This window comes from Leptonotus elevatus, chromosome 19 (assembly GCF_054856555.1).
Source record: "Leptonotus elevatus isolate MCC_2025b chromosome 19, RoL_Lele_1.0, whole genome shotgun sequence".
NCBI classification, from domain to species: Eukaryota; Metazoa; Chordata; class Actinopteri; order Syngnathiformes; family Syngnathidae; genus Leptonotus; species Leptonotus elevatus.
Window position 1 is genome coordinate 10,750,058 of NC_141257.1, and position 27,415 is coordinate 10,777,472.

A 27,415-nucleotide genomic window follows, 5' to 3' on the forward strand; every position below is an offset into this window, starting at 1 on the left:
TTGATCAGACATAGATGCACAGATTCACACGAGACCTGCTGCTTTCACATAAAACCTATAATTTATTCATTTTAGTTCAAATGTCCACATAGTAAAACACCTCTATAGAAAAGACATGTGGCTTCAGAACAACAAGTGGACATAAATGTATTGCTTTGTGATTCACTTTTTTTTCCTTTTTTTTGCCCGACCATTTGAAACAAATAAATAACAGTACATAGGCATCAATTTACACATTATAGTACAAAGCCTTCCACATGCCCTCCCTTGCATCGTGTTAATTATTTTGTATCATGCAAACGGGTTTCAACGCAATGCAAAACTTTTTACAGTCATGACCGTTTAAAACACGAAATTGTCACCTTCCTTCTCCCGTCACAGTACTGTATGCTACTCTCGAGTAGCTCTTCTGGCGCCCTCAAGTGGCGACAATGCGATGTTACAACATTTCCACTGTAACGCCTCTTAGAATAACGTATTGCTTTCCACCTTAATATCCATCTTAAGATAAACTCTTTGTCCTCACAAGTAGATCAAATTTGACATACGGTCCTATTAGTATGCCAAAATGGTCATACTATGGGGGATAAGAGTCAACCAGTACATGGACCTTCAGAATTCAAGCAAAACATTTGGCCAAACTAGCAACCATAAATAAACTGGATATTAGAAGGAATAACTAATAGCACAACGTAACTGCATTTTTAACACATCAAGTGGAGTGTGTGTTTGTAAAGTTTTACATCAACTACCTCCGCAAGCTATTTCGAGCGTTACAGTCTGCGAAACACAACAACAAAGCATCTTAAAGTTATCTTCTCAAGTCAGCGATACCCAAATAATGCGGGATGGTTGTATCTACAGTTGAATGTGAAAAACAAACACGACCCTTTTAGTGAATCCTCCAGAGTATCTAACGCTCAACCTGTGCCAGGCGATTCTTCAACTTTTGGAATGTGTTTTCTAATAACTGTTTTTTGGCACTAAAATTTGTTTTGACATCTATTTGACTTGCTAAGAAAATACAAATATCCAAAAAGCATACAAAAATCATTTGTTTACATCTTGGTGATAATGCATGCTATATATGTCATGGAAATGACCATCAAGACACTTTTCAGGTACAGTAAAACAATCGAATGTTAATATTGGTAAGCTAGTTTTTTTTCTTTGATAGTGCCATTCAACTTTTTGATACCTTTCTCATACCGGATCACATTCGATTGTTAATCTGTTGCCAATCAGACTCAAACCTTGGTGAGGTTGTTTCCATAGAGTGGGAGGCCTTTAAAACAGCTTTTACAATTGTGAGAGGAATCACCTTCAAAGGTGTTATTATAAGGGAATACAAGGACCCAATTAGGAGGAAAATACCTTTGTGATGCATTTGTGCTGGAGAGGACACCGTGTGACATTTGATAGAAATGATGTATAGGTCCATACGTGGTAGAAATCTACCTAATGACGTCTAGACTATTTATTAATACACATAACCTAGTTCATTGAGAGAAGTGCATGACATGCATAGAAACCAAGTAAAACCCAGAATCTCACAATCAATAGTTGTCAAAAGGAGAAACTTGCGGCTTAAGGGTCAGTCAGTGCGCGTTTCAACTTCTTACTACTATTAAAGTGGCACTCCTTCTGTTATCAGTTAACAGGTTTCAGTGGCGAAAGGTCAAAACGCGGTTGGATGAATGCTTCAACACCGACTTGTCTCTTGAGGTGCATCATCAACCGCACGACAGAAAATAAACATCGGACGTGATACATCTAGCAGCTTTGACAAGATCCTGAACATATCTTGATACCGTAAAACATGAAGGCGACATCATGACGTCGTAAATTATGGCTGCAAACACTTTCAACTCTTCAAGAGGCTTTTTTTTTTTTTTTTGTAACTGAAATGACGAGGCCATCGAGTCGCCGTTGACGTACAGCACAAACAAAAGGAACATTCAACCTGCTTGACAGGCTCATAAATAACCAAAATATCATCACAAAAAAACCACATATTTAGTCCAATAGATACTGTACAAGATATTTACATCCTTCTCTACTCAGATCAGAAGTGAGCTCTGTGTCTACGTGATAGATTTGTCCAAACAAAATGGCACCTTGTGGTCACCTTGGCACCTCTACTGCTCGTGCACAAGTGTGTGACCTTTGCCGTCCTTGCGTGTCGCACACACGTCAGTGCCGTGCTCCTTCTCTGCGTCCGTGAAGTGGACGTGCGTGCGCACTAAGCCCGCGGCTCCAGTTTGTGGGACAGCTCGAAGAGCGTCTGCTGATTGTCGATGATGTGTAAGTAGTGAACGCTCGCCCTCAACTCTGCGCTGTCCACGCCGATCACCTCGTTACCTGCCGCACAGACAATGAACGCAGTTCAAGCAAGCTGGCTTTAGAACTGCCTGCTAGCTTAATGCTAGCATCAATGGAAAATGTCATTGGCATGCTAATGCTTTTGAACTTTTTATAAGCAATGGTATTTGAACAAAAACGGTTCACCAATACGCATGTATTCTTCTTCATCTGTGTCTGCATGACTGTAATATACAGTACTGCCCCCCAGTGGGCAAGGCAGGCACAAAACAGGGAGCAGCAAGTTGAATTGGCTGCAGCATGATGCATTAAACATTTAATATTTTATAAATATTTTATAAACATATAAATAATAATAATAGATGAATAAAAAAATATTTATTTTATTAATATTTGATTTTAAATATTTTACACTACGTAATTGGTATTACTGTTTTTATAAACAGAGTAAGCAGAACACTGGATTTAATGCAGCATGATGAACATTTTAATGTTTCATAAATATATAAATCAATAATACATAATAGTAATAATAATGGATACATATTTATGAATAAAATATTTTATTTCAAATATCTTACACTACGTAATTGTTACTACTGTTTTTATAAATAGGGGGAGCAGAGCACTGAAATGGATGCAGCATGATGCACAAACTCAAATATTTTATAAATAAATATATAAATAAATGATAATAATAATAAATATTAATTTTATAAATATTTTATTTAAAATATTTTACACTGTAATTGTTACTATGTCTTTATAAACTACAACATTACAGAGTTTTTGTCTTCAGTGGTTAAATTGAAATGAATGAAAATTACATTAATTTCAATGGTGAAAGATGATTGTCAAGTTTGGTAAGATTCATAAAAAGCACGCATGGAAGAACTTGTAGATGACCAGAATAATGAACAAATATTGACCACAACACATTAAAATCTTGTAAACGTTGATAAAGTGAAGGACCTATGCAAATTTTTTCTCCTCACCAGTTGGGTCGCTTTGGCAGTGTCGAATCTTTCGAACTGTGTCTGCGATCATATGCTGTTGGGTGTACAAAAAGATGTCAGAGTATTGGGGAGAATGTGTATACTGAAGCTTAGTATACTTTAAACAGATTTGTTTTTGTTTTTTTAAAGCAAAAATAAGGAAATCAATTATTCAGATGAGATAGTCGACATTTACAACAGTAGGCAGTTTGTAGAAGACAAGTAAGGCAGACTCCAGTCTACTCACCAACTTCTCAAAGTTCACTAGGTTGTCATGGAAGGTCTTGTTGCCTTCGTGGATAAAAGTGATATCTGGAGGAGCAAATTAAAATAGGTTTAATTAAGATATTTGCATAACTATTTCATAAATATACTGAAAGAGGGATGACCTTTTAAGAGAAGGGGCATAAAAGGAATCTTTGGAGGTTTCATCCTCTTGAAAGCTTCTCTGTAAGCTTTGTGGTTAAGAGACGGATCCTGGAAGAGCACAAGGTACAATTCCATTGATGAAAAGCAAAGAAATGGAAAATCAGTTCCAGATTGAATAACAACATCCGCATCTTTGCCCTCACCGTGATCAGCTCCAACTCTGCAAAAAGCTTCTTAAACTTCCCAGGACATTTCTAGAAAAACAAAAAAAAACTTTCAAATTGAAAATGCAAAGCAAAAGCGTGCAAATACACAAAAAGGCACCTGGACCCTCACCTCCCAAGTTTGGTTGAGTCGACTCACAGCCGCCGTGTTGAGGCCCATGATGATGGCGAAGGCCGAGTTTAAATTCCTTTGCGCTTTGCAACTAGCACAAAAAACAAATTAAGAAACCTTCCATCATCACGGTTCAAAAATGATTCTCGGCTCATCAAGAGCGTGCGTCCTTACTGAGCTGCGATTTTGATGAACTTTTTGAGCAGCTGCACTCTCTTGTTGAGCGACGTGCACATGAGGACTTCAGACATAACCCACTGCTGCACCTCGTTGCAGCGTTGCAGCAAGACGGACAGCGCCGCCGTGTGGCTACCGCCGGGAATGCGCCTGAGGGTGTAGTAGACCAGCTCTTGCTGCGCGAGCAGTTATCAGCTTAGTTAGTCAAATAAAGTCACGGGATTGCACGCTCGCACGCTATTTCCTACGTCCACATGCAGTTTCATACCTCATGGATAGATTTGAAGAGACTCCAGTCCAGGTGCGTGAGAGCGGCGGCCACGTCCCACGTGTTGATGCCCAAAAGGCGGACTGGCCTCTTGCCGAGCTCAGCGCTGTCCGTTAAAGGGGGCTGCAGACGGGAAAGGAAAATTGAAACGGTTGTTCAAAAAAAAAGAAATACTTTTTTTTCTTCTAAATTGGTGCATTTGCCATACAAAAAATACATTTAAAAAACAAACAAAAAAAACAAACTGAAAACCGTACTCATCTTAATGATAAGGAACTACGTTGAGGTGAATTCAAGTGCTTCATTTCATTTATACAAAAATGCTTTGCTGCCATTTTGTAGCATGTTGTGCCAAATTGAAGTGATTTCAGGAGTTTAATTTAGACAAAAATAGTGCTTTGCTGCCATCTTGGTGACAAGGAATTATGTGAAGTGAGTTCAGGAGTTCATTTTAGACATTTGCTGACATTTTAGTAGAGATGTAGGATACCCCCCCCCCCCCCAGACTTTTCACTGTTTGGACTTTTGATGGTCAGTTTTTGAACAATTTTAGGTATCTTTGAAAAAAAATTTCATCAATCTTTCATCGCTCAATTTTTTTTGACTTTGTTAACTTTTGAATAGTTAAATATTCTTAAAAAAAAATATATATATATTTTTTAATATAAATCATTCATTCATTTAAATAATATTTTATAAAAAAAAAATTAATGTAAAAAAATAAAAATCATTTCTACTTTCTATTTCATTTTATTTTTAAGAGATCCACAGGGCGCCACCGCAGGTTGCGGCCCCCTGGTATTGGCCATTTGCACCGACTGCCCTATGACGGAAGGAAATAATTGTTGAATGAAAGTGGACGTGACCCGGAGCGACTTAAGCAGCTGTTTTTATAAATTAAAAGTTATTATTGCCCATAGAGCCATGGAATCTATTACTTTAACCGAAGGTTGCCTGTCAGTCGAAGTTGCACATTTAGTCGGGACTCATAGAGTGCGATATTTACTTAAGTTTAAGATCGCTAGTTTGAAAACAGCCCCTTACCTTCTGTCGTCTGCTGTTTTTACCAAATTAATCAAATCGCTGACTTTGCCGGAATTCACAGCGCACCACCTATCTCATTATGTAGTCAATGCCGTCTCTTCTCCTTACACCGGCGCTGATTCAAAAGCTTGTCGCTGGCTGAGTCTCTGGGACGAGATGCTACGCTCACACCGGGGGACAATATACCTCGTAATGCAAAGGTAAAACTTGTTTATCATGCTAACTGACTTATTTTTAAATAGTCCGTTCTATACTGAAACGCTGTGATGATGTTATGTTACTATGTTTACTAGCATGGAACAAATCGTAGTGGCGAGCTATGCAGTCATTTCATGAATATGGCTCCAGAGTGAAAAACTCCAAGCACAAAAACGAAATCCCTCATTATTAGACAGTCAAATGCACTTAATAGTTTTGAAAAAGGTGCATTTATTTTAAAGCGATCCCTACATCTTAGTATTGCAAAATCGTTTCACTGAGACAAAAATAGTGCTTCGCCGCCATCTTGTGGCAACCTTAACACGAACAATCCATCTACCTACCAAGATCTCCGCAAAATCCCTGCGACAGACTACAAGCTTGCCCTGCGGGGTCAGAGACTCTGAATACACGCAGTCGCTGGGCTGTAACATCCGGCGCTCTGCAAGAGAAAGACCGTTTAAACAAACACACGCAGGAGAGGAGACAGGCGTGTATTTCGCACACGGTGTGCGTTTACCTCCAGTGTGGGCGACCACGGCAAGCACCATGTCTTCTTCCGACCTGTCCATCTTCAGTCTGACGATTCTTAGCAGCTCGTGGGCCTCCAGCGAGGGATGCGTGTGGACACTCAGGTAGGAGTCGGCGCTCACGTAAACGCAGCAAATAACTGGGACGTGACAAAGAGACGTCAGCGCTGTCAACATTTCATTCTGTGCGCCTGAAGAGTCCACAGGCCACTTTTACCTTCTCTGGTCTCAGGTTGCGGAGTGCGAAGTGGCAAACAGTTTTCCTTCAAACTCAACTGCTGGTGCATTTGTTTGCTCTGGCAGAAAACACGACAGGCATGTAATGACAGCTGACACCAAAAAAAAAAAGCATTACATTTACTGAAAGGCACACGTTTTTCCTGTTACCTTTTGGTTTGGTGGACAGTCGTCCAATGTGCTGCAATGGAATACGCATGCAGTGAGGAGGGATACGTTACACAACAAATGTTTTCACAAACACAGTAAATACAAGCAGCACCATCGCACTTACTGTCTACGACGCAGAAGCTTCTGGAACTCTTTGAGGTCTTTCTCAAGCGTCGGGAACTCGCACAGATCCTCGAGGACACATCTGTAAAGACTCTAACAGAGCAAGATTATGAAAATGATTATGGGGAAGGGTCCATTTTGAATGCAAATGAAGCGTTACGGTGATGTAGCCGGTGAATGTGACTTACAAGAAGAATTACAATCTAGCATTCTGTAGGCATAATTATTAGGGATGGGCGAGTACCGATACCGGGCTTCATTTCAAACAAATATCGAAATTTGCGATGGTGACCGATACCAATATTGGCCACCCTCTTGAGGCCATTTCACAATCAGGAACTAGAATTTAGAAGAATAGAAAATCGCCATTCATTTCATGCAATTTTAAGGAAAATGCTTTATTGGGATATATAAGTCTTTCTTTAAAATTATCTGTCAGTTTTTTTTATGTCTTAAAAGTACTAGTGGTATTGGTACTTAGTGTCAGTGACTACTAAAGAGTACTCTTACTGGTATCGGGCTGAAAAAAAGTGGCATCAAACATCCCTAATAAATATTGAAACCACGTATGTCCTAATATGGTAAACTTTTTTTTTTGTCCGTTTCCATGTCATCAATTATATTTAAGCATTATTAACCAAATTTAAAGAGGAAATCAACCCCACAAAAAAATCTTGACAATAATATGTTCTATGCAGCCCCACTAGTCTAAATATGGCATTTTGGTTAATATTGCGTTAGTGGAATATGATTTAAGCAGCACATTCCAGCATTTTTTTTTAATCAATATCAGAAGGCAGCCATTTTGCCACTTGCTGTCGAGTGAAAAAAAAAACTATCACAGTCGCTCAGTTCTCAGGTAACAACCAATCACAGCTCAGCTTCAGAAAACACGCGAGCTGTGATTGGCTGTTGAGCAACTGTGATGTCATCTTCAGTCGACATCAAGTGGCAAAATGGCCGCCCCCTGAGATGGACAAAACGGCTGGATTTTGCTTCAAAACTCATATTCCACAAATGTAATATTAATCAGATCATGTTTAGTGAGGTCACATATAACACATTATTGTCGAGAAATGTTTAAGGTTGACTTCCCTTTTAAGGTGTCGAACATAGCTTGAGAACAAATCGATTTCATTAAATAGAAATGTAATTTTAAATCCATGGCTAAATATTATACTTCAGTGCTTAAGTGTACATGTAGCAGCATCATTAAGTAGCATAAAATCTCAAGAGACGCTAACATGCATGCAAACACCTGCTTGTAATTGTTATATACCCACCATAGCCCCAGCATCAGCGCACCCCCCCCCCCCCCCCCACCTGAAGTCTCATTTCTCTGTTACTAGGCAACTATCGCCTTGGTTGCACACTATACAAGATTATACCCATGCCAACCCTCGCACTTTGGTTTCCGTAGCAACCAGGCGATGAAGCCGTCAGGTTACACAGGGACAAATATGTGTTTGGCGAGTGAGCTCATCATTTTAACAGAAGCTTTTGGTAGCTAATCCCCATTTTGTTGACCTAATTTCAGAAGAACAATACAGGTGAAGATAAACGAAGGAGCTGTATGCTAAGAGCGTGTACCTTCATGAAACCCCGAACGTGCTCCTCCTCCTTGAGGAAGTCCTTGTAGAGTCGGCTCCAGTGGGAGACCAACTGCAGTACCTTGCGCTTCCTGAAGAGGGTATCCTTGCCTTCCTCTTGGCCTCGGCTGCGTGCACCGCTATAGGTGAGAGTGGTCAAGGAGACAACAGAGGATGTGTGATGGGGGCTTTTGTAGGATTTATGGATGGGTGACATTTTGTGTATATTTGCCATTAAGGATATTGTCCCAGCAGGGCCTGACAGAGGTCAGAGGTGGACATGAACACCAGGTACGTTAGCAGGAAGTCATCCAATAGCATTTCTGAAGGATGACAAACAACTCGTTAGCCACATATTGTCAATATGCTACCAGAAATGTATCACATTATTTGATTGACAATTTCAGTTGATCATTTATTATAAATCGACTAATCCTCTAAAGGGAAATTGTCCTACACACGATTCGTAATTTATGATTACAGATACATACACAGATCCAGGTCACAAACATGTACAAACAAACTTCAAGTGCATGCAGCCAAGGGAAATAAGTCAAAGTGAGGAGATGATCACGTCTCATCACATTTTAAGGGCCAATTGCTTTGGCTTTCAGGCGTGTGCTGGAGGACTCCAGGTGAAGTTATGCAAGATGATTGCCACTTCAGGATTTAATTGCAGGTATTCTCTTGCTCCCGTCATCCTAAACAATCACCACCCTCTAGCTAGCTAAACATCTCTGGTGCAGTACTGTATATTCTTCTTGCACTATTCTCTTTGCTGCTTGCCCTCTGTACACTCTCTGCGATGATAAATATCAATTTTCTTCCTCAACATATGCCCTCTACATGTGCCTGCTGGCACACAAAGTCAAGCACATTCACTCATGGGACAACAACCCCCCCCCCTCCCCCCCCCCCCCCCAAGCACCCAGATGAATACCTCATTCAGCTCCGACCTTGGGGGACTTTATCTCTCGTGAGAGGCAAAGGAAAGAGTGTCTGCGTGCTGAACTAATCACACTAATCCGCGGGTGTACTTTGTTGTTTGAGCGGGTGTTATTATGTGCATACATAGGGATGGGTTGCACCCTCCATAAAAGCATGTTGGAGCCTGTTCAGAATACTGCAGAGCAAGGTCGGCTACAAAGGAACATCGATGCGCCGAACCACTACACAGGGTTGCTCAAAAACAACTTTGTGGCTCATGAAGCAGTAAGATGGCCACACTGAAAAGGGAAAAATGGTAAAATTAAGGAAAATTGAGAGAATGTAATAACATTATGGAGATGAAAAGGGATTATCATGTGAAGGATTATGAAAAAAGAGATTTCAGTCTGTGTAATTGTTAATCATGGAAACGCAAATGCCTTCATAATTACATTAAACTGCAATGATGGTGCTGTGACAAAACCCAGGGCGGGGGTGGGGGCTGTGGCTGGGGTGTTGTGGAGCTTTTATCTTAAAAATCACATTTGATTTGAAATATGGTTAACACACTAAAACATTAGGGTAAAAAATAACCCAAATTGGGTAAAAAATGGACTGACCCAACGTTTTGGTTTATTTATTTAAACCCAAAAAGTTGGTTGAAATGAATAACCCACCCAACCCACTTGAAAAAAAAAATAGTTTATTTATTAATTAATGAATTTTTTAACAAAACTAAATTTTTTGGGGGACTGACCCAACTTTTTGGGTTGTGCATGAAAAACAAACATTTGGGTAAAAAAGAACCTAAATTGCATCAAAAAGGGACCAATCCAAGGTTTTGATTTATTATTTATTTAAACTAAAAAGTTAGGTAAAATGAATAACCCACAAAACAACCCATTTTGGGGGGGGGGGGGGGGTTCAACCCAATGTTTTGGGTAGTTAATTTACTTTGTAAACCAAAAAGTTGGACTAATGAATAACCCACCAAACAACCCCCTTTTTTTTTTTGACCGACCCAGCTTTTTGGGTTACTCATTTGACCCAACTTTTTGGTTGAAATGATTTACCCAAGCAGTTGGGTTGGTTCCTTTTTGACCCAATTTGGGTTATTTTTGACCCAACTATTCTTAAAGTGCAAAAATGTAAATTAACTTAAGTCCACACACCTCATGCTATTCCGATTTAATTGTCATAAAACTATACACCTTTAGAAGAACATTTCCTTACATTATCTCTTTTCCCGTTATTCTCATACTACAGGTGGCTAAAAAATAACCCAAATTGGGTCAAAAAGGGACCTATTCGCTACTTGGGTCAATTTGACCCAACTTTCTGGGTTGTTTGGGTTAAAACAACAACAACCGAATTTAGATTAAAAAAGGGACTGACCCACTTTACTTGGTTCAGTTTGACCCATCTTTCTGGGTTGTTTTAACCCAAACAACCCAGAAAGTTGGGTTGATCCAAGTAGCGGGTCAGTCTCTTTTTTATCCAAATAGTTTGGGTTAAATCAACCAAGAATGTTGGTCAAACTGACCCAAGAAGTGGGTCGGTCCCATTTAAGCCAAATTGGGTTATATTTGACTCAACTATTTTTAGAGTTGAAGTGGACCTTTTTATCCTTACACACCTCATGCCCATGAATATGCGCACGTAAATATTTGACAACAATATGTGTATAACATATTGCAATGTACATTTATGTTATAACTATTTTTATTATGATTATGATTATCAAGGTTCCTGGTGAATGAGAACAAACATCCTACTTTTGTCTTTTTAACAGTGGAACAGATGAAGATGAACCTGTTCAATAATGATTATAATCATTGATTGTCTATGATGGTGCAGTGTGTGCTGGGTGACCTTCCATTTCTTGAACGTCCCATGTTGCAATCCAAAAGCTTTTCCGGCATTGTGCAAATCATAAAGCATTGCAACAGTAGCTCAGGGTTGTTGCTAGGTAACACAAGTTGAAGCAAGATTGAACAAGGAATTGGACAAGCACTAGTACACGATCTTGACTACTCATGATGCTCTTGAGCAAAGCGCCTAATATTAAAATGCAAGTAACATTGATAGATGCAAAAAAATTAATAAGATCAAAGATGATCGATGTAAAAATTTGTGCACGCTATCACTTCGGCATTTCTCCTTGGATGACTGGATGGGCTGCGATTGGCTGGCAACCAGTTCAGGGTGGACCCCGCCTACTGCCCGAAGTCAGCTGGGATAGGCTCCAGCACCCCCGCGACCCTTGTGAGGACTAAGCGGTTAAGAAAATGGATGGATGGATGACTGGATGGGTGTTGTGATGTAATTAAAATAAACGCAGTCTCTGGGATCAAAATGAATGAATTTGATAGTATTCAACATTTAACCTTATTGCCATTGCACCACAGTAAAACATGCACATGTTAACACCAGCCTTATGATAACACGATAAATGGTGTTGCAATCAACAGATTTGGCGTAAGCTTCTCAGTGATGGTAGTGATGATCAGTGATGTCATTTAAGACGACGTCATCACTGCCTTTGTAATAATGCACTGCAACGCTAACGTGCGTCACAAATGGAAAACTGCAGTCACCGCGTAGCCTCATTAACTTGAGTGCAGGAAAATCAAACACTGACGGGACGTTTACACCCCAGAACATACAAAAAAAAAAAAAAGTTTCGGCAGATCTAGTTGGGTAACAAACAACATGTCGAAAGACGATAAGAAAAAGGTGAATTTTGTCCATCGGGACAAATTTCTTACCGAAATGTTCCTGAAGGCTGAGAAGTTCGTCAAACCGCATATGACGTTTCAAATCAACCCGCTGAAGAAAACTAATATCCTTCCGGACACACCAACCAACATGGACCCGGCAAAAGTGATTAATGAAATCACGCAGGCGGAAATAGCGCGTGTGGCAAAAGCCAAGTTAAAAATTGAGCCAAAGACCACGGTGGAAGATTTGTGGGATTTCGAAGCGGAAGAGGCTCGTCAACGATTGATGAACAACAAGCTCATGAAAGAAGGCCTCGATGAACAAGTGAAGGAGAGGCAAATGGTTAAAAATGAGGAGAGACAGCAGAAGGTGGAAGAACAAGCCATGATCAAGTACCTCGCTGAATTATACGAGCAGGATCTAAAAGACTTTGCGCAGAGCCAGGCGGAAGCCAAAAAGAAATTATTTAAAGAAATAGTGGATGACATCGCTGATAATAAGCAGTTCCGAGAAAGAGAGGCGCATCGAGAAAAAATGGAAGCAAAAAGAATCGCACAGGTGCAACTCGACTTACTAGAAACTTACTGGAAACGAAAAACGACCAAGAAACAATTTACCAAGTCCGGTCGAAGTAAGAATATGTAACGAGAACGGAGGAGCGGCTCTCCAGTTGGCTTGTGAAGATAACATTTATCCTGATATCGTCAGTCAAATTCGTTCGTTTTTGTACAATGGCAGTGAAGAAGCAGGCAGCCCTCGCTTTATCTCAAAAAGAATTCCAGACGCAATTGGATGGCGTTCAATCGTCGGTTCCAGCTAGCTAGCTACATAGCTCTTCAGTGTGAATCGTCCGTCGCTGATTAAAGTGTCACCCGGCAAGCTGAAAGGAGGACAATTCATCTCAACATGTCCTCAAATGTGGCACCCGTGAGACCATCGTGACGCCAACTGCGAGAGAGGCTAACACTTACCGACACTTGATAACGTAAGTAGGGAAATAAATCAGTACTTGGCGAGAAAGAAGTGAGGCTCATGAAGAAGAAATCTGAGGACTATTCCAAGATTTAGCATCCAAATGCTTTTCAGACCACAAAACAGATCAGCCTGATTCAACAATAGCAACACGATGAAATGCATTGCAATCCAAATGTTCTACCTTGGCAACTAATTGTTTTAACCATTCAAATTTGGCAGGTTGTTAATGACTATTCTCTGTGGTGTGTCAAATTTACATGATATTTATTTTCACTTTACAGGGGACTTAATGTAGTTAATGTCACAGCCATTTGTATGTGCTTGATGTATTCAAGGGTTGGGTTGCAGGTAGAAGTCACATTGTGTGTAATGCATGTACATTTAATCGCAATAAAATGTCACACTAATCTTAGCATAACGTTATGAAATTAATACCTACTTGGCGTGCCAACATTTATAAACAATTCTTGCGTTGGTGTCCATAATCTAGTAATGTGCTGTTTTTGCATATTCTTCGAAGCTGTTTCTGTTAACTGCCTTAAAAAAAATTAATAAACACTATGTTCTGTATAAAATCACGTTTTTGCTAGCTTGTGTCTAATACGCTTCATAAATTTGTTTCTGACATTGACAGGACTTAATGCATTTTTTTCTGAAAGTGGAAGTCAACCCCAAAATTTTCTTAACAATATTTTCTACACAGCCCCACTACTATGAACACAGAATTCTGATTAATATTGTGTTTGTGGAATATGAAATAAGCAGCAAAATCCACCTGTTTTTATCCATCTCAGGGGGCGGCCATTTTGCCACTTGCTGCTGTTGACTAAAAATAACACCACAGCACCCTTGAGCTCAGATAATGACGAAACTCAGCTCAGTTTGTGAAATTCACATGATCAAATTCAGAAAATAGGTGATTGGGGGGTTACCTGGGCCCTGAGCAACTGTGATGTCATTTTCAGTCGACAAAATGGCCGCCCCCTGAGATGGATAAAAATAGATGGATTTTGCTGCATAGTGTATAAAAATGCAATATTAATTAGAATGTCGTGTTTAGACTAGTGGGGGACCCTTACAACATATTATTGTAAAAAAAATATATATATGGTTGACTCCCCTTAAAAAAAAGAAAAGGATTGCAATAATCCTTGGAAATCATTAGCTGTATTAAATATGTACATGTTTATTGTTTAGAGTTAAAAGCCCTCTCAAATTGTTTTGCAGCGGGAATGTCTGCACTCCCCTGAGGGAGACGTTTCACAATAGCCAGAGCATTTAACCTCTTGAATATTTCTAACATCTACAGGCGGCGACATGGCTGAATGACTACAAACAAGCAGCAGAATGTGGTGTGAGTGCTAAATAATGCCACCACACACACACGGAAGATTTTGTTCAAACTTGTTGAGTGTCATCCAAGAATCCGTGCAATGAGTGGCAAGTTAATGATTTTGAAAATTTACTACTATACTGTCAAAAGTGCTATGGATTCGATCATGTGATTGGATATTGGGGCCACTATCAAGAATAAAATATATGAATTGCTTACTTGATTTGAACCACTGCTGAATTATAGCCATATCAAAAGTTAAAATGTTCTGATACCTTTATTCAAATTTTTTAAAATTTAAGATAATTAAGAATTTCTTTTTAATCAACATTATTATTTTTTTAATGCCTCTGACTGGGATTTGGATGCAAAAAAATGTGATTGGGATCTCTCCAGATTATGACATTTCAATAAGCACAAAGGCACATACTGTAGAAATGACCTCAGATAAAATGTAGTCACCATTTTCAAACTCACCACTCTCCGTGCTCTCAGGCGCCCCTCTTTGGTCATCTAGACGCAGGTCACTTAGCAGATGTTCCAAGATCTTCAGCGGCGTTCCGGACACCACCACATACCTGTAAGACGAAAACTGATCACAATCCCCCTCGCTAGAAAACGAGCCGCTTCCGTTGCTCCATCCCGCGTCCATGTCATTCTCATCGTCATCAATATAACGGAAATGGGGAACATCGAACGTGCAGGCAACATGCTCATGTTTGGCCGCTTCCTCGTCATCATCGCTGTCATCTTCTTCAAAGTCTTCCTCTGCCTTGGCAAGAGTAGCTTGCTCGGTGGTCATCCTCATGGCTGGACACTTGAGGAGTTTGAGCGGTCATCTAAATTGACAGCGCTCTCTTTTTGGGGGGGTTAAAACGTGCTGATCATGTGCCTCTGACATCTACAAGCTCTGAAGTTTGAACACTTCCTTTGACAGCAACAGTAGAGAACTGGGAGGGAACTGTTACTAAACACACACACCCACTTACTAACCTGCGACTTAACACTCAATGAGTTGTGCTTTCAAGTCTGAGCAAAAATAAAACGCCTGTGGCTCCCTGTGTTTCTCTAAAAAAATGTGTAGAAAATATATATTATATATATTTTTTTACATATTTATCTATCTTTAGATAAAATATTCTTTAAATGAATTAATGTTTTAAATAAAAAAAATAATTCAATAAATGCCAGAGTCCAAATTTTTAAGTATTGAGAAAGAGACGGAATATAGATAAAAAAATAACCAAAAATGTCAGAGAATTGGATTCATAGGGCAGAAAAGAAAACATTCAAAAAGTAACTATAAAATGTCTAAAAACAAAAGAAGAAATCCCAAAAATTACAATAAAATATTTTTTAAAAATGCTCAAAAAGTCAAACAAATATTTTAAAAAAGACGTTAAGAAATATGTTTAAAAAGTAACCCTAAAATGTCCCAAAAAAAGAAAGAGGCAGAAAATCACCATAAATCCATAAAATTACCAAAAATGTAAGAAATTTGACTAAAAGGCAGAAAATCCTAAAAATGACCGCATAATACACAAAAATTGCCTAAAAAAGGTAAAAAATATATATATTTTTAAAAAGACAGAAAAGAAAATGTTTAAAAAGTAACTATAAAATGTCCAAAAACAAAAGAAGAATTCCTAAACATTACCATTAAAATGTCCACATAATTGCCCAAAAAGTCAAGAAATGTATTTAAGAAAAGACAGGAAAGAAAATTTTCAAAAAGTAACCCTAAAATGTCCCAAAAAAAGAAAGAGGCAGAAAATCACCATAAATCCATAAAATTACCAAAAATGTAAGAAATTTGACCAAAAGGCAGAAAAGTCTAAAACTGTATGAAAAACAGTCTGAAAAAAATACACACACTAAAACAAAAAACACATCAAATATCGGAAGACTAAAGGTAAAAAATAAATAAATAAAAAATCTCAAAGTATTGGATGATGTCTCTTTTTTTTGTTATAGTGCAGCTCTAATTAGCTCTAGTAACACACAGTTTCGTTCATCACAATGTTCAACTGTTCTGTGGCTCCACACAGATTTTTTGTTATGTATTTGGCCTAAAATGTCTCTTTTGACAGTAAAGGTGGCCAACCCCTGACTTATGTAAATATGTCAATGTAACATGATACACGGAGGCGAGGTAGGGACGCAAGCCACGAACATGATATGTTAAGAGGTGGGACCCACCTTTTGTCTTCCTCTCTGGACCCGCTCCCCGACGATGTGGGCGAGGGCCGTTCTGACGGCGACGTCAGTGACGATGTCACTCTTTGCAACACCAACACGTCCCGGCCTCGCTCCTTCAGACAAACCCGACCAACCACGTCCTGATAACGACAGTGGACAAAACTCAGTCAAATAGTTTTGTATTTTTCCTGCTTATGTAACTGTTTACGCGTGAATATTTCTGGTGGCAAATAAGACCGTGACATTTTTCAAGTTGTGCGTTATTCGATTTATGTTTTGAATTTCTCAAGACAAATGTTGGGTGACACTTCAAACACGAACTGCAACTTGATCTGTTCCTGGCACCAGATGACACCGTCACTGACAATAAAAGGAAGTACAATAGCATGCGGAAAACCAGGCATAATAAACAGGTGTAGCAAGGGGATCAAAAGAAGACGTCGGGAGCAGAAGAAGAGATCAAGAAGCATTGTCTCTCCTCCAGCTGCTCTCTGTGCACTGTCAGCCCGAGGGCCTGGGAGACAATCACAACAACTGCTGCAAAGAACTACACAGACGAGTCAACCTGCTCTAAAGTGTCTCATTTCCTAGCACAGATGCATCCTGGATAAAATTGCACACAGTTATGGTACTTACATTTCTTTTTACTAATTCTGAACTCCAAATGACACAGTGTTAGGGTTAGTAGTTGAGGCGTTAAAAAAATAAAATAAACGAAAAAGCTCACTACAGCTTCTATCAAGGATTAAAGGGCTCCGATTGTCATCTCCATACTGCTGGCAGCCTCCAGGGGGCATGTTTGTACGGTAAATAGATTGCTAAGAAGTGGTTTCGTATCCTGAAAAGTCATACATCGCACAGTACAACTTCAAATGACTGACTATGTGATTACGATGGAAAAATGAAACAGGATTATGTAAGTGGTATGATTATAAATACATTAGCAAGATTGGTGGGAATGTGCTGCTACATTGTAGATAAAGTAGTCAAATTGTTGATATATCCGATTAGACTCACTATTCAGACAGCCAAGAACAACAGAAGCAATCCCTTAATGGAGGAGAGAACACGTACACAAAAACATAAGATCAAAAGGAAGTGTGCAAAGCTTAAACTGGTCATGCTGTGTGTACGAACGAGTATCTCGAGAAAACACACCCAAATGATTAGAGGGGTGCCAGATAAGAACATAAATTTTGCCAAAGAGTGCGTGTAAGGCACAGTAAGTAAAATAAATAAATAATAAAATACTTAGTAGGAATTTGAAAGGCTGTGTGTGGGGTGATGGTGTGTTATGCAATACAGATTAAGAGAATGGAAAGTAGGAAAGGCATAAAAACGAGTCAGGTGGAGAAGAGAGAAGTGCTTAAATCTGGATCAGATATATTTTATGAATACTGAAACACAAAGAAGCGAAAAAACTGGTCTTTCCATCGGGATTAGCTTATTATCAGCAACTTATTGTCTGATTTATCATAACATCCATTTTTTCAGCGGCCCACGGTATATAATAAAAATGACATTTGACAAAAGAGAAGAGAAAGAAGGGTGTCAGAAAAATAGGCTTCATTACTACTAATAATTTGGTTTATATACTGTAGAGCTTTTATAAGTATGCAATGATACAAATAAACTATTTATGACAGTTTACAACTAAAATAATAAGACAATTTCTCTTCAAAACACTGTGATGAAGAAAGTTAATTAAATTTTAAAATAACTTTTATTATATTTAAGTTGTTATATACATATAACTGCTTGATTAATTGATTTTAGCCTGTTTAATAAATTAAAAGTCGAAGAATTTTGAAGTGGCCCTTGCATCCTTCCAAACAAAAAGTTCGGACACCCATGCTTTACAGGGTCTTAAAATATCTGCTAAAAATTCAAAACGGTTGTTCTTTAGTAACAGGAAAGCTCGTTCTTTGGACGTCATTTGTTCCCAGCTAACAGGTTTGTGAGCCTTTTTCCTTCCATTCCTCCCAATCCCTTCCTTCAATTCAAGCATCTGTACATCCTTCACTCTCCCACCCTTCCTCGCTGTCTCCTTTTGTCAGTCCCCGAAACTCATTTTCTCTTTCCTCCCTTCAGTGAGTTCAAGCCAGGTCTGTCCCTGCATCTGCCTTTGACTTAACGCCCTGGAGAGTTGGATTTGGGAAAAGCGTCCGGAGCCGAAACAGCATGCACCTGCCATGTCGCGCACAGGGTCACGCACACCAAATATGACGTACGGTGCAGAGGAAAGGCGGGCCTCATGGAGAGCCAAAAAGGAAGCACTCTCTGATCCCAGCCAAGTCATGCCAGTATGTGTGTGTGTGTGCGTGCGTAGTCATATCTGTGTTGTGACAGCTCGAGGGTTTAATTCCTGGAAATGATGGATGGGAAAATGAAAACCTACATTGTTGACGAACACATCCCTCTGCTAATTAAAAGACCAGCAATGCACAGAAAGCATGTACCAATGCATTATATGTGCATGTGATATTGTATTAAGTCAAGTGAATGTTCAGTGAAGGAGGCAGTGATGCACACAATCCACAACACAGACACATGAATCAGATCGCTATGGCAACAGACCGTACCGCTTCATCAGGCCTTGGCAGTCACGGAAAAAGAAAGTCAAATCAAGTCACCATGACAACCTCGTAAAAGGAAAGCCGTCTTTATCGTCAGCCAAGGTTGGTTTGGGCGCTGCACCGTCTAACAACTCACTCATCGCTGAGATTCTCTTTCATATCCAAGTATAGCCCCTTTGATGTCCCGGCTCTTATTTCATTAATATTTCAAAGCACAGCATTCACACTGAGTATGGTATATTGGCCGCAACTAAGTCGAGTACTACCATGCTGGGAATTCGTTTTTGTATGCTATTCCTTATGGCGGTTTCCTATTTGAAGGCCCATTTTGCACTTGCATGCCATCCCAAGGTTGGATAAATCGAATCATGAGCTGATGTGACATGTGGCAGATGTCAGAAATACGTCTTTATAACGGGTGTGAGCAGACTTGCTTCCGCTTCATTTCTTGCCCTCGGGTGACAGTGCGCGGCTTCATTAACGCCCCGCTCGTTATGGGAGCACGCCACCGTGACTCTGCAGCTAACGCGGCACCAGTGGTGCATGAATATACACGTGTAAGCGGCATAATACTGTATCGACTGTAGGGTGAAGCATTAAGTCACATTAATGCTTTTACTAACATTGACACAATCCGGTCAAGTGGTGGTTATTTAACATGCCCTAAACAAATGCAACAAATGAGATGGTGTGGAATTGAATACGTGTCAAATATACTTCTACATGTAATGAGATTTAAGTAAGGACTTCATTTCTATTCCACCCAATAAATATTTCGTATTTGGATAAAAGGCTGCATTTTTTTCCTCAGGTCATTCCTCACATAATTTTTGCATTTTCAGGGAATTATGCAGACCTGACAAAACAGCCTAAAGGGATTTATTTATTACAGAAAGTTTATTAAAAAAATCTTAAAGTAAATTCAGAAATTGTTTCTAAATACATATTTAAAGATAATTGCTGAAAACGTGCAAAAATGTAAAACTATGTCGAACTGAATTGTGTAGATGCCAGTTATTATGCACTCTGCTGGATGAAAATATTTTCATAATTCTGATTCAATAATTGTAAATATAAATTAGAAAAATTATTCATTGGCTTAAAGTGCTAAAAGTCTGGTCTTTCCTAACTGTAAGAAAATACTTTCAAATTGATGTGAACCGTAAGATACAAAAAAAACTGGAGAGAAAAAAATTTGACTTTAAAATGAAAATTTCTTATGAATGTATGAGAAAAAGAGATATTAAAATAATCTATTCACAGTTTTATGAATCAATATCAGGCTCGAAAATGAAAATCGATTAGATATTGATTATTCGATTTTTTAAAACCCAGCCCGAATAATAATAATAATAATAATAATAATAATAAAAATACTGGTAATACTAATAATGAGCCAGCAATTTCACTGCTTCCAATACCATACTTATTTACAGGTATCGGGTACTTATGAAGCTTGTCGATACGAGTCACAGATACTTAAGGCCCAAAAAAATCGAACATTGACCAAGTCCTCCTCGGCAGTAGTTGACACTGGTGAATACACTAATTTGTGTCATAGAAAGTTTTGTCATTGTGTTAAAATAATTCATATAGCAAAACTAATACTCAATATCAGCAAGTACTCAAAAAGTGAATCCTCACCGCCTGGTTCCTGTCAGGTAACCGGTAATTGTGATTCTGCAGCAGCCGGCAGCCATCCTTGGCTAGTCGCTGAACGGCCTCAAAGCCTAGCCGGCTGGTCAGCTCCTCACGGCCGCACACGGTCCCGCCGCCGCCGCTGTTGCCGCCGCCACCTCGCAGAGCACACACGCCGCCCAGCTGCAATGCGGGGGGCATGAACACATATCTCAAACCGCAGTCCCAAGACATGATGCAAAGAGTTTGCTTGCGGAACGGATTTTCAGTGTATTGCTCGGAAAGTTGGGCCTGATCCAGACGTATGTGATAACTTTCACTAAACCCATTTGAGGAAAAAAAAGAAAAGAAAGTAATCCAGGGACTCTTTATCTATGATATTCCTTTCTAAAGCCTCATTATTCCAAATCTTATTCATTCTACATTATACTCTGTAATTCCCTCTATCTGTTGCATTTCTCCCTTTGTCTCCATGTCAGCAGATCTGGTGCAGAAAGAGTGAGTGCGAGTGATTATCAGACTAGCTGGGCGGGAGCGTGTGTGTGCGTGTGTGTATATAGGAAGTGTGTGTGTTGGCTTGTGCGTCCCACTCCTCTAATCAGGATTTAGAGAGTTTTAACCATGTTGGCTTTGCTGAATTAAAAGTAAAGTGCATAATTATGAATGGGAAGGATTTTGAGAATTTGCAGGTAATATAAGACGGGGATAAAAATTAATTAATTAATAAGTATTTTTGGGGGAAAGAATGGAGGGAGGGGATATTTCATTTCCTTAAAGTAAGCACTTCCCGTGTGCCGTGTAATAGTGGAGCCTCACAACATGATGGCATCACTCCCACACATTCTGTTTACTAGGAAAACACCCCCTGCCACAGCTCATCTGGGGGAAGGCCTGATAACGTGCATGCGCACGTGCGCACGCGCGCACACACAAACAAAGTCCTCTAAGTGTTTGTTTACATTGTTTCTTGATCCCTTTTGTGTTTATACATTAGTGAAAGCACACCCAATGGGAATTAAGTTACAGACATCCGCTATTTTTGACAATTTTGTCAGTCAAGCTCTCCCGTGACAGGCACGATAGAAAACGGACGGCTATTTTACCGGGCTGGACTCTGCGCTTGGTGAGTGGACGACCTGCTGGCTTGTCTCCGGCATGTCAGAGTCCTGCTCTGATACTGCAAATCAGAAACGGGAGTCGTGTAGCGTCATTGTTGTTGTCTCAGGAAAATACGCGCAAACTGCATGTTTACTCACAAGCTTTGCGCGTCTTTCGGGCGAGAGCAGCAGCCAACTCACTTTGTACCTAAGGGAAATGGCGAGAAATTTTTTGGGCACAGTATATAATACTGTACTTTACTCATTTACCAATCCATTCATACTGTATATTGACTTACGGTGGATGTCAGCCTTTCGAGAGCTTTCATCTGGAGGATCTCGCTGCAGACATCCCGGTTTCCCTCAGAATCCTCCTCTGACCTGCGAGAGACACAAAAACAGCTTTACTTGCAGGATCTGAAAATGAAAATTGACTGAATTTTATTTTTTATTTTTTAATAAAAAAATTGAATTGATCCAATGACAGTTTGCAATGGCGGAGTCCAACTCAAGACACGCTTAGGACCACCCCCTCATATAACATATAATAACATTGCGTCCTGACAAAGCAGCATGAAATAAACAAACAAACAATAAATATTCATAGTTGTTTTTAATTTCCATTTATATATATATATATATATATATATATATATATATATATATATATTATTTTTTTTATTTTAATTATTATTATATTTTTCTTATCCATTTTTATTTTCACTTTGTCATTTATAGTTAATTTTGGCCGTTTTGGTCCTCCATGCAACATAGCCAAATATAACTAATAAATAAATAAAATAATAAATAACAAAATAAATAAAAATAATAAATAATTATATAACACAAACAAAATTAAAACGACGCATTTTGGGAAAAAATAAAATCAAAACAAAATTGCTCTAAAATGAATTCAAATTAATGACAAAAGTCTGACTAACTATCAAAACCCTGGCCCAAGCCTGTCAGCTTGCATGCTAGCTGCAGGCTAGCATATATATTTACACAGTTAAAATATGGGCATGTGTAGACATAAAGATGCTAAATGAAATAGCATCAATTTTCCACATGTTCAGCGTTTGAGAACGGGAACAAAAACTTGATTTTTCACAATTTTGTAGCCTAATTTTATATACTTGCCATTTTTTTAATCATTCAAATTTGCCAGGGTTTATGTACAGTATGTCTGTTGGGTGTCATATTTAGAATTCATTTATTTTCACTTCACAAGGACTTCAACGCCATCATCTGAAGGAGTTTTCCACCCTTGTAAATATGTGAAAATATAACCTCATATATTACATTGTGTGCGATGTATGCAAGTAAACTGTATAAATCCCACATCAATAACACACGCTTGTAGGTTTTTGTCTTCAACATTGGCAGACTGCACCCGATGGCCCTTCATCTAATATGTTGGCTTTGAAAAGCGGCATTTCGAATGGTCGTCCTCGCCGCGCAGTCTCCGGCAGATGAGAGCGCACCCACAGAACAAATTTGCATATCATTTTTATATCAACAGATCCCAGTGGAACGGGCAATTGTTACAGAGGAAGAAGGATGAGGCTGTGCGTGCGCGTGTGGAACTGAAGCAAATTGCTGGTTATGCTTTCCTATCAATGCGCATGCATGTAGTCATAACTCAGCAAAGCAAAATGGCCTCGATCAGTGGAAAAACAGAAGTTGAGTGTTGTAACTTGAACATTCTATAACACGAGTAAAGCAAAAGTGATTAAGATTATGTCATCGTGTCTAAAAAAAACATCCATGTAGGCCTTTGAGGGTTTTCTTGTTTTGGCTTTCCAGTGCATCAGTGATGGAGGATTAGCATGACTGCCTCCATGTTTGTCATAAAAGATGCCGCAAGGTGTATTCGTGTTCCAGGATGAAAGATTACTAGAGTAAGAGGCGAAAACAAACACACTCCTGCCACTGTCACAAATCTATACCTTAACTGATGGCACAAATCAGAAGCCAAACTATCCGTACGCAGCCGGTGGGAAAAGTGTGGACAACACTGCCTTGGGGTATTTGCATAATTCATCCACAGTGATAGGATGCATAATGATTGCAGTGGGAACAGAAGATTAAACATACATTGAGAAATAATTTATTTGACTGAGTGGTGCAGTAAATTATCCATTGGACTAAAGTTAAAGTTAAGACACGTCAGATTGTATCAACATTGTCAAATTTTGCTAAAATGATGACTACAGGCAGGATTTCTTCCTTTTATAAAACCAACACAGTATATAAAATTAATTATATTTTTATTTAACCAGTGTTTTCCAACACAACTACTGATGTTCTTCTTTACTCCGATAAGCTTTTTAAGAGAGACAGACAGAGGACATGAAGCGGGAGGGGGTGTGCGTGATGGAGAGACAGCAGGTGCCAGCCGTGCAAAAAAAAAAATGCAGCAATCAAAAAGAAACAGCAGTCAAAAGCGCCAGACCGAATGAGAATGTTGAATACATAATCGCATCTGTACTGAGGGTCTTGCGCAGATTATTTGGGCCAATAGTCAGGATCAAAGGAGTAGCTCGAACGCAGTTAAATGCAAATAAAATATTTTGCTATATGTATTGAGATATATTCCTACCACGCAGTATCATTCATTTCAGTTTTTGCATTTTCAGTTTCGCTATAACATGCTGTTATGTCAGCATGTGATACCGGAGAAAAGTTAGTATGTATTGTGTGTTATGAATTTGATGTTTATTTTATTTTTTAATTCATTTTATTTACTTCTATACTTACTTACAATGTTTGTTTTGTTGTTCTTGTTTTACTTATCCTTTCTGCATGGCGGATTTATTTTCTATGTATAGCATTTTGTATACAGCAATGCTTGTTTTAAAGTGCTTTATAAATACAGTTGAGTTGAGTTATTTATTAAAACTATAATTAATAATATGCAATATAATAATTATAAATGATTAGAATACACTTATTATAGCATATTTGCCAATTTCGCCTGTTTGCTGAGGTTTTTGGGCAGCCTATGGTCCATTATTTGTTTTTGTGCTCAGGCCAAACCAATAACAGTATTGCTTTGGCGCCATCTTGTGGTAACTTGGTGCCGAAGAATTGTAAAAGTGAGTTGAGGAGCTTCACTGAGCCAAAAGTTGTCATATTGTGGCATCTAAAAGGCAATTACAGTACTCTATCCCTTTTAACTCATTCAAACCCCAAAACGTGTAAATACGTTATTTTAATACTTTGTCCTTCACTTCCAAAAATTTATTTATACGTTTTTTTTTATGCAAGAGCAAACAGAAAAGGCTTTGATGCAGCTTCTGACATGAAGAGGTGGCTTAAAGCAATGGTAGTTATTAGAATAAATAGCCAGCAGGTGGCAGCAGAGTATAAGAGTTTAGCCAGGGCCATGTTGTAACGAGCCCTTTTTGTCAGTGTTTTCAACAGTAATGTGAAAAATGATGAAACTTAGCTATAGCCTAATGCTAATTGCTGCAAAACGGAAACAGATACAAATAAAAAAATATATATTGATGGAAGAAAATAATCTTTCCTTTGGTAGGTTCCATGTTATCATAGCAATAGAACATATTATTCTGTAGAACTTGCAAAATCAGTCAAAATCCAGTAAAACAGCCGGGAGTGAAGGGGGTTGCTTCAGTGATTTTTACTATTCGCGGCAGGGTCGAGGTTGACTGTATCATTGCACCTTTCCCGACAGATGAAAAATGTGATGCGGAGTTGTGTTTTGAAATGCCACATACACGACTTTTGTTCATTTATCCGAGTGACAGATTGAGTTCAGTGGCAGCCTCAGCAGGAATCCCACACACCGGAAAGGCAAAGCAAAGAACTTTAGCTGACACCCGCTGGAGCACAGCGAGGATTTAGGACTCTGAAAAGGGATTTGGATTCGTTCGGGAATTAGAGGAAGATATCGGAGAGCGTGTGAGGGAATATATCGTATGTCACATGAGCAGGCATGCACAGGACATCCACCAGTTTTTAAAAACCTTCCATTTTATATAGAGCTTGTTCGAGACCAGGGCCAGCAACTTTTCCTGTCAAAAGAGCCATTTTAGGCTAAATAAATAAGCAAAAATTTGTCTGGAGCCGCAAAACATTTGAACATTTTGATGAATGGAACACTGCGTTCATGTTCGTCTAATGTACTGAGGGGCCAAGAACTAATTAATAATATTATTACGTAGCATCCAATACCTTAAGATTCATTTTCTTCTACCTTTTGTTTTCTGTTTTTTTCTGTATTTTTTTTTAAATCAGACTTCGTTTTTCATACATTTTTAGACTTTTCTGCCTTTCTGTCAAATTTCTGATATTTTGGGCAATTTTATCCACATAATATATGATTTCTTGTTTTGTTTTTGGACATTTTATGTAGCCTTTTTTTAAAAGAACTTTCTGACTTTTTTTGTTGTTGCAATTTTGTGTTCATTATATGGTAATTTTCTGCCTTTCTTTTGTTTTAGGACACTTGATGATTAATTTTTTACCTTTTTTTCCCCTGCCTTTTTTAAATAAAATTTCTGTCTTTTTTGTTGCAATTTTGTGTCCATTATATTGTTTATCTTCCTTTTTGGACATTTTATGGTCACTTCTTGGACATTTTTAGGGTTAAAAAAAAAAAAACTTTTTTGGACTTACAAATTTGGACTGAGATTTTTTTGAGTATTTAATTATTTATTTTAAATATAAATTGTTTTAATAAATATGTAATTTTTTTTATTAATTTCTACATTTTTTGGGGGGAGATCCACAAAGATTCACATGATAGAGTAGATCTAGAGCTGCAGGTTGCAGACCCATGTTCTAGACTTACTCTTTGATTTAATTTTTTTTATTAACTCATTCACTTCCAGCCATTTTCACTGAAGCAACCCCCTTCGCTCCCGGCTGTTGTACTGGATTTTGACTGATTTTGCAAGGCCCACAGAATATTGTGTTCTATTGCTATAAAAACATGGAACCTACCAAAAGAAAGATTTAAGTCTATTCTATATTTCTATCTGTTTCTGTTTTGGAGCAATTAGCATTATAATATAGCTAAGTTTCATCATTATTCACAAATCTATTTAGAATTGTGAGTAAATGAGAGCTTTTTTTCAACATGGCCCTGGTTGATCTCCTTTGCTCTGCTGCCACCTGCTGGCCGTTTGTGTAATAACTACAATTTCTTCAACCGTTTTTTGCAGTTGAGAGGCTGCATTTCCTTCTGTATGCTCTAGCATAAAAAACGTATAAATGTGTCTTTGGGACACATAAACAATTTAAAATAGAACATATTTAGACGTTCTTGGGAGCAAATTAGTTAATTTGTGATCTCACCCTCTATAACAGTCCCTGCGCCCTTAATAACATTTTGTGTCTGACATGACATAAATCATTTACATTATTTGCTTTGCAACAAGGACCCCTCTGCCGCTGTTACCCTGCAAATTTAAATACATCAATAAGCCACCGTCAGAGCACCAAATTGACGTCTGTGTAAAAGCGGGATATGTGGGTCAGATCAATGGAGATGCTAATGGTGTTGCCACAGCTCGGTTAGTGACTGACGAAACACAATCCCACACTGGTTTGGTGCAAAGACAACATTGCTTGGTTTATGTCA

At 38.7% G+C, this 27,415-nt stretch overlaps 1 protein-coding gene across 2 annotated transcripts in view; it reads right to left on the reverse strand.

Moving 5' to 3' along the window:
• Positions 1–42: 42 nt before the first annotated feature.
• rapgef5a (Rap guanine nucleotide exchange factor (GEF) 5a) overlaps positions 43–27,415 on the reverse strand; it is a 40,200-nt gene continuing 12,827 nt past the window's right edge. For both annotated transcript variants that reach the window (XM_086062818.1, XM_086062817.1), the window contains 21 exons: positions 22,104–22,185; positions 21,964–22,012; positions 21,811–21,884; positions 20,714–20,890; positions 16,494–16,633; positions 14,772–14,872; positions 8,583–8,661; positions 8,340–8,484; positions 6,751–6,842; positions 6,627–6,657; positions 6,457–6,535; positions 6,230–6,379; positions 6,054–6,151; positions 4,468–4,590; positions 4,197–4,375; positions 4,023–4,113; positions 3,890–3,940; positions 3,707–3,794; positions 3,565–3,629; positions 3,318–3,372; positions 43–2,361 (listed from right to left, as the gene is read on the reverse strand). In XM_086062818.1, coding sequence (XP_085918944.1) covers positions 2,243–2,361; positions 3,318–3,372; positions 3,565–3,629; positions 3,707–3,794; positions 3,890–3,940; positions 4,023–4,113; positions 4,197–4,375; positions 4,468–4,590; positions 6,054–6,151; positions 6,230–6,379; positions 6,457–6,535; positions 6,627–6,657; positions 6,751–6,842; positions 8,340–8,484; positions 8,583–8,661; positions 14,772–14,872; positions 16,494–16,633; positions 20,714–20,890; positions 21,811–21,884; positions 21,964–22,012; positions 22,104–22,185 — 2,068 coding nt within the window. In that variant the 3' untranslated portion in view covers positions 43–2,242. The remainder of the gene's footprint in view (positions 2,362–3,317; positions 3,373–3,564; positions 3,630–3,706; positions 3,795–3,889; positions 3,941–4,022; positions 4,114–4,196; positions 4,376–4,467; positions 4,591–6,053; positions 6,152–6,229; positions 6,380–6,456; positions 6,536–6,626; positions 6,658–6,750; positions 6,843–8,339; positions 8,485–8,582; positions 8,662–14,771; positions 14,873–16,493; positions 16,634–20,713; positions 20,891–21,810; positions 21,885–21,963; positions 22,013–22,103; positions 22,186–27,415) is intronic.